This window comes from Hippocampus comes, unplaced genomic scaffold, assembly GCF_001891065.2.
Source record: "Hippocampus comes isolate QL1 unplaced genomic scaffold, H_comes_QL1_v1.1 scaffold345, whole genome shotgun sequence".
In the NCBI taxonomy this organism is placed as follows: Eukaryota; Metazoa; Chordata; class Actinopteri; order Syngnathiformes; family Syngnathidae; genus Hippocampus; species Hippocampus comes.
In genome coordinates, this window is record NW_017805538.1 from 826,302 (window position 1) to 836,441 (window position 10,140).

At 41.8% G+C, this 10,140-nt stretch overlaps 1 protein-coding gene across 1 annotated transcript in view; it reads right to left on the bottom strand.

Moving 5' to 3' along the window:
* Positions 1-10,140, bottom strand: part of mrpl39 (mitochondrial ribosomal protein L39) — a 21,501-nt gene that overhangs the window by 8,434 nt on the left and 2,927 nt on the right. The window contains exons 4-7 of the mRNA XM_019878404.1: positions 6,429-6,528; positions 6,274-6,341; positions 6,086-6,198; positions 5,922-5,981 (exon numbers count right to left, since the gene is read on the bottom strand). Coding sequence (XP_019733963.1) covers positions 5,922-5,981; positions 6,086-6,198; positions 6,274-6,341; positions 6,429-6,528 — 341 coding nt within the window. The remainder of the gene's footprint in view (positions 1-5,921; positions 5,982-6,085; positions 6,199-6,273; positions 6,342-6,428; positions 6,529-10,140) is intronic.

Consider the following 10,140-nt stretch of genomic DNA (forward strand, 5'->3'; position numbering starts at 1 on the left):
ATAGATATAATTCCCCCCCCCCCTAAATCTCATGGTGAACTAATATAAAATGCAACAACCTAAATTGCATTTTGAAGTAAGTGCAGCACAGGACCTCAGAGAGATCATACTTGGCAAGCCAAGCACCAATTCTTCAGCAGAGGTGCAAGCAAATGTCATCACAAACGACTTCTAGTGTTCCCTCAAGTGACCTAGTCAGTGCATTTTATTTGCTACACGGACTGTCGTCATCGCTCCAAGCAAATTTGTGAGCGGGTCTCCTTCGGGTATCCGTAGCAGAAAGTCGGCGCAGAAACATGTCAGCCTCCTGTATGGTGAGGCGCAACCCGTGTAATGTAATTAGCGATTACTAGACCACAGATTAGGTATTTAAAAAAAAAAAAAAAAAAAGGAAAAAGGATAAAAAAAAAAAAAAAACATGTTGATGTGAACATTTTTTGCATGTTATTGAAATTAATAGAGGGTTTTTCAAATGAATGAACATTGAACGATAAAAAAAAATTTACACACTGTCCCATTTAAGGGAGGCTTAATTAATTTTACATAAACGGTAGTTTAGCCTGGAAAAATGCACACAAGCTGAAAAACACGCCCCTATAATTATATCCACAAAGAAAAACAATGCCGTTTTGCATTGTAAACATTTCCAAAGGGTTGACCAGAATGAGCAAAAAAGGTGGACACCGGCATTGTATTCCACAACATTTAAAAAATGTGTACTTATGCAAGTTTTGTCGAGCCCCCGGGTGCACAAGGAGAGGCGGGCACACGCACTTGTGCAGTGAACATTTGAGCCAAGAGGAGTTGTTTACGATTTGAGAGGGGACACGCCACGCAGGTCCCATTAAAAAGCAACGCCATGCTGAGTATTTTGAACGAGTAAGAGGCAGGCCGACCTGTGCGAGGAAGTATCCTGTGCTTCCTCTGAGTCTCAACCCTTTGCGATCCTCCCCGCAGGCGGTGGCTTGTGTATCGTTATGGCCATAAAAATTAAGCCGCTGAGACAGCATTCTGTCCATTGTAATGTACAAAGTAGGACGACATAGTCTATTAATTCCACCATGGTCTATGCGTGTGTAGCTTGCAAATGAGCACCATGTCTGCTCCCCTTCCTGGTCCCACTAGTTTTCCCAAAATCTATTTTGTACCAGCCAAAGACCACCCGGCGCCGCATTTTTCACATCACTCGCTGGACTTATTTCATCGCGTTGCTGGAAATGATATTGCTACACTCTTTCAAGATTAACACTATCGATCCGGCATCGCTGTGTGCGCGTGTGTGTGAGTGTGTGTGTGTGTGTGTGTGTGTGTGTGTGTGTGTGTGTGTGTGTGTGTGTGTGTGTGTGTCATTGTGCAGTCGAGTCCAAAGTTGACACACGTTACGGTTGTCAAGTGACGTGTGCAATGAACACAGCAGCCAGCTATATTATTTTTAAAAACGTTTTAAAAGTTATTTCATGTAAATCAAAAAATAGTCACGTTTTCAAAATTCATTTTTACACCTGCAAATGGTATACATATGTGAAGCATCCCTTTAAATTTTTCAAACAATGCTGAGGTGAGCAATGCAAGGAATCGGCCTGAATGTCACTATTGTATTATTATTATTATTATTGTACACACAACCTAAAGTAACGGTTTGTTTAGACAAAAAAAAGAAAAAAGAAAATATAGTGCCATCTAATGTAGATGTGTTGAATATGATGCAAACGCACATTTGACAAGGATTAATGTCCTTTTCACTTGAGTAATTAAATGCATTGTGCCACGCCACTTTTTTTTTTTTTTTTTTTTTTTACCAGTATATTTAGAGTTGACCGCTGACATTCGCGGTGAGCGGTGACCAGGTCAGCATGCAAAAAGCAAAAATCAGAGTATAATTGATACTCATTGAAATGCACAGAGGGGTTCTGCATGTATACATTACAAAGTGTTTAATTGGCAACCAGTCTTTTTTTTCTGCCCCAAATCGGCATCGGCCTCAAGAAAAAACATACTGGTCAGAAGCCAGTCTACAGCGGTGGCCATCCCGAACCGGGAATCCCACAATGGTGCTTCCCCCACCCACTTATTTTATTTCGATTGAGACTTTGGGCATGAACACTAAAATACAAAATGCATTCAACAAAAGACCACAAATGAGGGAAGCATTTCGCAGACCTTGCTCTAAGACGCCCACTTGGTTACTGTGACCTCGTCTCTGGGACAAAAGGCGGCTTCTTTACAGCGATATTAATGTTGATTATATGAATTATCATTTTATGACCACCATTGAGTTGTGGCTTGTTAATTTTATTCATGGTAACAAGTGCAGGATATGCCTTTGACACTTTTTGCTGCTCATGATATTTAACCCCCCGCAATATACAGTATGCAACTGCATATATGGTGCATAAGGTGGCTGTGCGATTTAAAATACTAGTTAAAATATGAAAGATGATAAAATATTTGATTGATGTTTGAGTCCTATTCAATGTGTTATAAAAATGTTAGTCTTCAATGTTAAAAAACGCTTATAATAACAAAATAACACTTTCATTGTTAAAATAAGCTTTTTTCACATTTTCAGCTTGGGGTGTGCCGTGGTATTTTTTTTCAATGAAAGAAATGTGCCTTGGTTCGAAAAAGATTGAAAAACACCGCGTTAAACTTTGATTTCAAATTACGTCGTTCAGACGTGTTGCAATCGCTCAGCTGTCTGTCGCTCTCTTCACTCTTACGCCGTTCGGTGAGGCAACTTTATAGCAGGGGCAAAGCAGACTTAGGCTATTTTAGAAGTATCTTTTGGCCCACAGTATGTGTTTTCACACCGTTGTTGAATCAGGTGTGTTGGAGGAGGGAGACACCGAAAAAAAATTCAGGATCGGGCCGTCGAGGACCAGTGTTGGGGAGCACTGCTCTAACATAAAATTAAACGACTACTGCTCCAATTGACAAGATATGTTTAGTTTGGGTTTATTTGGTCACGTTGTGAGCGGCCAAATTTCAGAAAATGGAGAAAACTCATCATTTTGCCACAAGTCTCAAATGGGCTGAAAACCACGTGATCAGACCCGAGTTCCGATCATGTGATCGGGTGGGGAGATCCCTACAAATCAGGGGGGGTGTATTGTATATTGTGGGTAGTCGGAGCTGGGATTCGAACCAGCAGCCCCTTACGTCACTCGACAACCCACTCAAGCAATCGACCTCCAGCTGACCTCGTTTAACTCTAATTCATGCCATTTTAAAACCATCACTGCTTCGTTTACTCAACTGTTAATTCAACATTTGAAACAATATTGAATTTGTATTGTTTTGTGTCAGTGTCCTCTTTTCACACAATATTGTGACAAAATCACTGTCTGGTTTGAGAGCAAAAAAAGCAAAAAGAACTTTCTATAATAAGCTAATGACATCTAATTAATGCGTTTTCAAATGTGACTCAGTCTCACCATGGGCATATACACAGTACAGACCTGCGTCTGGGTCTTCTGCCCCCAAAAGTCACAAAAACCACTCCAAAAATAAAGACTGGCAATCTAGACAGTTAAAGCAAAGAGAATCGTTGGTCTCCATATGTCACAATAGAGGTGTGTTGATTCTTAAATCAGAAAAGAATTTATGATGGCAGCCAGTGAAGTAATACGAAGGTTCCTCTCATTTAAATCCAAGAAGTGGGAAGAGTGAGCCCTGGCCGTGGAACATTCATCGTGTTCATGATTTGATTTACTTGAATTTGCTTTTATGTTGGCGTCGTCCAGTTTTTGACTTATGTGCTGTGCTTGAGTGAATGTAAACAAAATCCTACCAGATGAGTCACTTCAAAAGTGCTTGCAAACGTGGACATAGGCATTTAGTGGAAAGGAATCGGGAACTTGGGCCTGTGGTGTTCCAAGCCAATTCCAATGAAGTTCGGTCGCTGTGTTAAATATAAAAATAATTTGCAAATCCTGTTCAACCTATTTTTAGTTGAATACATTACAAAGACAAGACATTCAATGATCAAACTGATAAACCTTCTTGCTTTTAGCAAATAATCATGAGCTTCGAATTTTGTGGCTGCAACACATTGACAAAAAGCTGGGAAAAGTGGCCAAAGAGATGGCGAAAGTTGAAGTATGTTTTTCAAATACCTGTTTGGAACATCCCACAGGTGAACAGGCTCACCGGGAACAGGTGCCACGGTTGGGTATCAAAGGAGATTTTCATTGAAAAAGCAACCATGGGGCGAGGTTCACCTCTTTATGAGCAACAGCGTGAGAAAATAGTCCAACGGTTTAAGGCACAGATGTCAAACTCAAGGCCCTGGGGCCAGATCCGGCCCGCCATGTCATTTTATTCGGTTTCACTGTCGTAATGGCCCTCCGAGGGAAGACGCAACTCCAAAGTGGCCCGTGACAAAAATGAGTTTGACACCCTTGGTTTAAGAACAATGTTCCTCAACATCCAATTGCGAGGAATTGAGGGATTTCATCATCTACGGTCCTCTAATATCATCAAAACGTTCAGAGAATCTAGATAAATAACTTGTAAGCGGCAAGGCCGAAAACCAAAACATTGAATGCCCGTGACTTTCGATCCCTCATGCGGCACTGCATTGAAAAAATTAAAAAAGGACATCAATGTGTAAAGGAAATCAGCACAAGGGCTCAAGAATACCCCCCAACCCCCATAACAGTAAATACAGTTTGGTGCTGCATCCGTAAGTACAACTTAAAACTTGACCATGCAAAGTAAAAGCCATTTATCAACAACACCAAGAAGCGCCGCTGGCCGTTGTGGATCCACAGTCATTGAAGAGAGACTGATGCAACAAGGAAAAGTGTTGTGTGGTCTGTCCAGTCCACATTTCGAATTTTGGGGGCGAGGGGCAAATTGTGGACGTGGTGTCCCCCCGGGCCAAAGAGGAAAAGAATCATTCGGATAGTTATAGACGCAAATTTCAAAAGCCAGCATCTGTGATGGTATGGGGCTGTGTTAGTGTCGATGGCATGGCTAACTTACACATCTGTGAAGGCACCATTAATGCTGAAAGATGCATACAGGTTTTGGAGAAACATACGCTGCCATCCAAGCAACAACGTCTTTGTCATGGATGCCACTGCTTATTTCAGCAAGACAATGCCAAACCACATTCCGCACATGTTACAACACCGTGGCTTCTTAGTAAAAAATGACGGGTACTAGACTGGCCTGTCTCCCATTGAATATGTGTGGCACATTCTGAAGCGTAAAATCCGACAACAAAGACGCTGGGCTGTTGAACAGCCAGCCGAAGCTGTACATCAAGCAAGAATGGGAAGGAAACCCCCCCCCCCCCCAAAGCTTCAACAATTAGTGTCCTCAGTTCCTCAAATTTTATTGAATGTTGTTAAAAAAATGTTGATGTAACACAGAGGTAAATATGACCCTGTTCCAGCTTTTGGAGAATGTGTTGCAGCCATAAAATTCTATTCATGATTATTTGCTTTAAAAATAAGAAATAAAGTTGATCAATTTGAACATTAAATACCTTGTCTCTGTAGTATACAGTCAGTATTCAATTAAATATGGATTGAACACGATTTGCAAATCATAGTACTCTGCTTTTGATTATGATTACCACAACGTCCCAACCTCATTGGAATTGGATTTGTAAAATTCTATGACATGAAAACACAACGCAGGAAACGTAATCAACTGCTCGAGCAGACACGAAGGTGTTTGTTTCGAAACTGATGCTGTGGGGATGGCGCGGCATGTATTTGATGGAGTAGGTCTTGCACTCAATATTGCAAACAAAGTTTTAGCTATTCCGGCTGTCTGTCCGTACAGTAGATGTCCACTGTTCCCAACTTGAATGTTCCTAAATTGTGCAGTGTTGGTAGATGCAGCTTAATCTAAAGCTTTACAAAGAGAATTCTGTACATAGCCGTGCTGTGGAGTGCATGCATTGTCACCTGTAAAGCATCACTTTGGGATTCTGGGCGGCCCTCTGCTCCACCGCTTCCTGTTGACACCTGACACAGAGAAACTACTCTTCAAATTGAATGTTTGACATCAAAAGAGAGAAGAAGACAGGGGACGGGGGTTTAGGGGTGGAGACAGGGCGGTAGCCATCTACCTGCTGTGCGAGAACACTTCTAGTGCCACCGAGGGGTCCACCTCCAGAGGCTCCCAGGGCAAATCCTGGAGGATGAGCTGCTGAGCTCCTCTCGTCAGAGAGCGCATCGATTCCTGGAGCACAAACACGAGCATGTGAGCCACTGTGAGCTCTGAAAGGCACCAGCTGATAAACCAAAGGAGCGAAACCTCAGAGGGAGTCCAAGAGTCCAGCTGAGGGTCCAGGACCAAGTCACAAAGAAAAGCCCCTGAAGTCACTGAAGGGAATTTAGGAGTGAAACAAGCTGCAGGACAAATCCAGGCCAGATCAACTCTGAACACTGAAAGCATAACGCAGCAGCTACCTGGCACTTCTGGTGTGCTGAGCAACTCCACGGACAACTGGTCCTTGAACGCCGTCTCCAGCACCTGACCGAGAAGGGCAGCACAGGAACGCCAATAAGCCTGTCGATGGGGACAAGAGGAGAGGCTATTTCAAAAGGGACATATTAGGGGAAAGGAACGTTTTAATCGCTTGTATACAAAGAGCTGGCTCTCTGGAATCCCTCTCCACCTGGAGTGGAAATTTAACATTTAACAGTGTTAACTTGTATCTAATAAGTAACTGTTAACTCTGAAAGTGTTGCGATGCAAAGTTGTGCGTCAAACTTTATGCTGCTATCTGTCAGTGTTGCTATGCAAAGTTGGTTGCTTTTGCTAGGTTGTCATTTTCTTGTAAATCAGCCTGTAACGCGTCCCAAGAAGAACAAAATGGTAGAAGAGGGGCCGCACCCCGCTGCTTGGGGAGACACTCCATCACAGATCTGGAAATGGGGTTTCTCCATCAACTGTAGCTAAACTAAATCTCATTGTTGTACAAAGACTTTCATTGTCTTGGTTTCCCTGGACTAGACACACCCATCAAGCCTGAAAATAAACAAGAGCATCTTCTTGTCTGGCAATTTGTCTGCGAGCGAACCCTTTCACAATTCCGCCACACTGGTAATGGATTTTTTTTTCATATTTTTCAGAATGGTGATGTGCAGTGTTGTAGCCACTAGATGAATCAAGTCGATTTTTTTTTTTTTGTTTTTGCATGCCTGGCTCGCATGCTTATATCACCCTCCTATACTTCTGATGGACTCTCTATGCGTAATCTGTAAATTCATGCGCAATCGCCAAAGAGACGTGATTAGATGATGATTAGTCTGAGGGTGGGGAGTTCTCATGAGACACGTGAATTCCAAAAGGACAACATTTTCAAAATACGTCACATTTTAAAAACTGTGAAATTAACTGGTGTACTGGATCAGGAAGTTATACTGATCCTTGGCAGTGACGTGTTCGGGTCATTAACTGGCTACATTAGGAGCAATTGCATTTGCAATCTGTATTTAATAATCCACCCATCCATGTTTTACAGCTGATCTGGAGTCAGACTGTGGGGGCAGCAGCTTTAGCAGGGAAGCCGAGACTTCCCACTCACCAGTCACTTCATCCAACTCTTTTGAGGGGGGGTGTCCCGAGGCATTCCCAGGCCAGGGAGACACTCTCCAGTGACTGGCATATCACTTGTATGGACTTCATGAGCGACATGGATCAAATAAACCCAAGTGATCCAAAATCTAATTCACCATCACCACCATTAGAATGAGTTTATCCGAATGCGAGTGGCGCATTCGGATAAACTCCAAGCTGCCAGTCCAAAGCCGCTCTGTCACACGGCTGCCACCAGCAAAGCACAGAAGCTGTTAATTAAATCAAAAGGTGCAAAATGATATGGCCCCCTCGAAAACACTAGGCTTACTACAGTATCCGTGTGTGCGGAAGAGAAAAGATGCTTAAGTCTGTTCGAGAAGGTGCGCTACATTTCACGGGGAATGGCCTGATTTCAGGGTCGGTCCAACCAGAGTGTGTAGATTTTATGAAGGTGCCTAAGTAGGTGGGTTAACAAAACAAAAAGAGGGGGTGAGCAAAAATTCAGAAAAATTTTTTTTTAGGCTTGGCGAGGGTGAGTTTTTCAGCATATCGATAAAAGGAAAATGCTAATATTGGCGATTGAAGGAGGTTTGTGAATGAACGATGATACCGCGTGGCACATTTTGACCGGATATTACATCATACGTACATATTGTAGTCATAAAAAGACAGGCCTGCATTCCTATACAGATTGAGAAGGCCGCTGTGGTCTCCTGAACTCTGAGAGTATTCTTAACATAAACAATCTTCTTTGCCGTCTCCTTGTCATTTTGTTGATAGTCGGCCGGGTGTCTTGTGGCAGAGAGAGAGACAGACTCACATGACATCATCTGACGGCGGAGTCGCCCCTCCTCTGAATATTCGCAAAATAATAACAAATGGAAACAGGCATATGTTGGATGTTCGTTTTGCGCATTTGTACTAAATTTGCGTTGAAATTTTGAAACATTTGGATAGAAACCCCATTACGCTTCTCTGATGTAAACACACAAGAGAATATGCAGCCAATTTGTATCGATTTTTTTCTCTCTGTTAAAAAAAAAAAAAAAAAAAAAAACGAGGAAGTCAGGACTAATGGCAACAATTTGTACGTTTTGGAGTGCACAACTTTTCCAGCGGCTTATCAGCGTGATTGAGGTGTAATGTCTTTAAGTGGCGCCTTGCGTTCTTTGGCTTCATGCTGTCCGCTGCCAGCATTTTTCGACACAGTAAACACACCGGTCTGTCCTCGTCTGTCTCCCACTGTAGTCACAGTGAAGCCAAGCCTCACATACGCTTCATCATATTGCCTTGTCTTGGCTTTCGGGTGACTTTCTTTTGTCTCATTATCTTTGCCTCTCTCCACCTTTCTTTTCATGTTGTCTCTTGAGAGTTTGTTTACTGCACTTCATATCACCTGCTTGGTGCAAAAAAAAAAAAAGGAAAAAAAAACCCTACACCATGAGCTAATATTCCCTGCGCACTCTCTGATAATGAGAGTGCCACTGCCAACTGCTGTAGTGGATGTGCAATTACACTTTATTCTATTTTCTTGGGCCAAAAAAACGCATGCTCCCCAGAGTGACACAGTTGCGAGGTAGCTCAAAAGGGAGGACGAAAGAGGACATTTATGGATGTGGAGAGGGGAGACTTGTGGATAGCTCCCAGGAGAGCAGACGATGCAGAGGACACGGAAAGATGGGAGAGGATGTTCGATGTGGCAACCTCTGAATTGGGTTAACCCGAAAGCAAAGGAAGATGTCGAGTTAAATGTATAAACACAAAGCTGACATTCGTGTGAGCAAGACTCAAAACGTTTTTTTTCGGCCAGCAGTTTTGCTCATCAATGACTTGATTTAAAGGTGTAAATTTCTACTTTTGAGTAGTAATTATTTGCAGGTTAATTCCAGGGTCTTGAAGTAAGGCTTTTATTGAACAATAAAAATATGACAATATAATGACTGTTAATGTGAATGATTTGAATATTTTTTTTATAGAATCAAGTGTTTTTATGTCTTAAATTCACATTGTGTATCTCAATAAACTAATTCTTTGTCTGGAATCATTTTCAGCGGGCCAAGTTCAAACAAGTATAAATTGAAGGAATATCATTCCCAAAGTCGATGACAATTTCTCATAAATCTTTTTGTTGTATGTTGAGCTTGACAGTAAACTTCAATTGGAGTGCCATTAAAGAGCTCAAAGCACGCTTAGGGACGGGAGAATCACACCTGCTTTACATTTGCTATGCAAGCAACATGGTGCCTTCAGGGTGCTTTCTCAAAGTTGTTAATTTGTAAACGCACTGCGCCGTTCTGCACCGTAATCATTTTTCTGCGACTTGAACGTTTTGAAGATTGGAGAGTCACAATCCAAATTATTATTACAATTTCTATTCATCGTTCAGCCCTAACATTTTATTTGTTACAAATGTATTTTTGGGTTGTTCTTTTCAATTAAATCTAAATTTGAGTGTTGGTGGTTGAATCAGAGATGAAAGTGGACGTTCCTGAAAATTCCGGAAAATTTTTTACATATACATACATACATATACATACATACATATACATATATATATATATATATACATACATACATACATACATACATACATACATA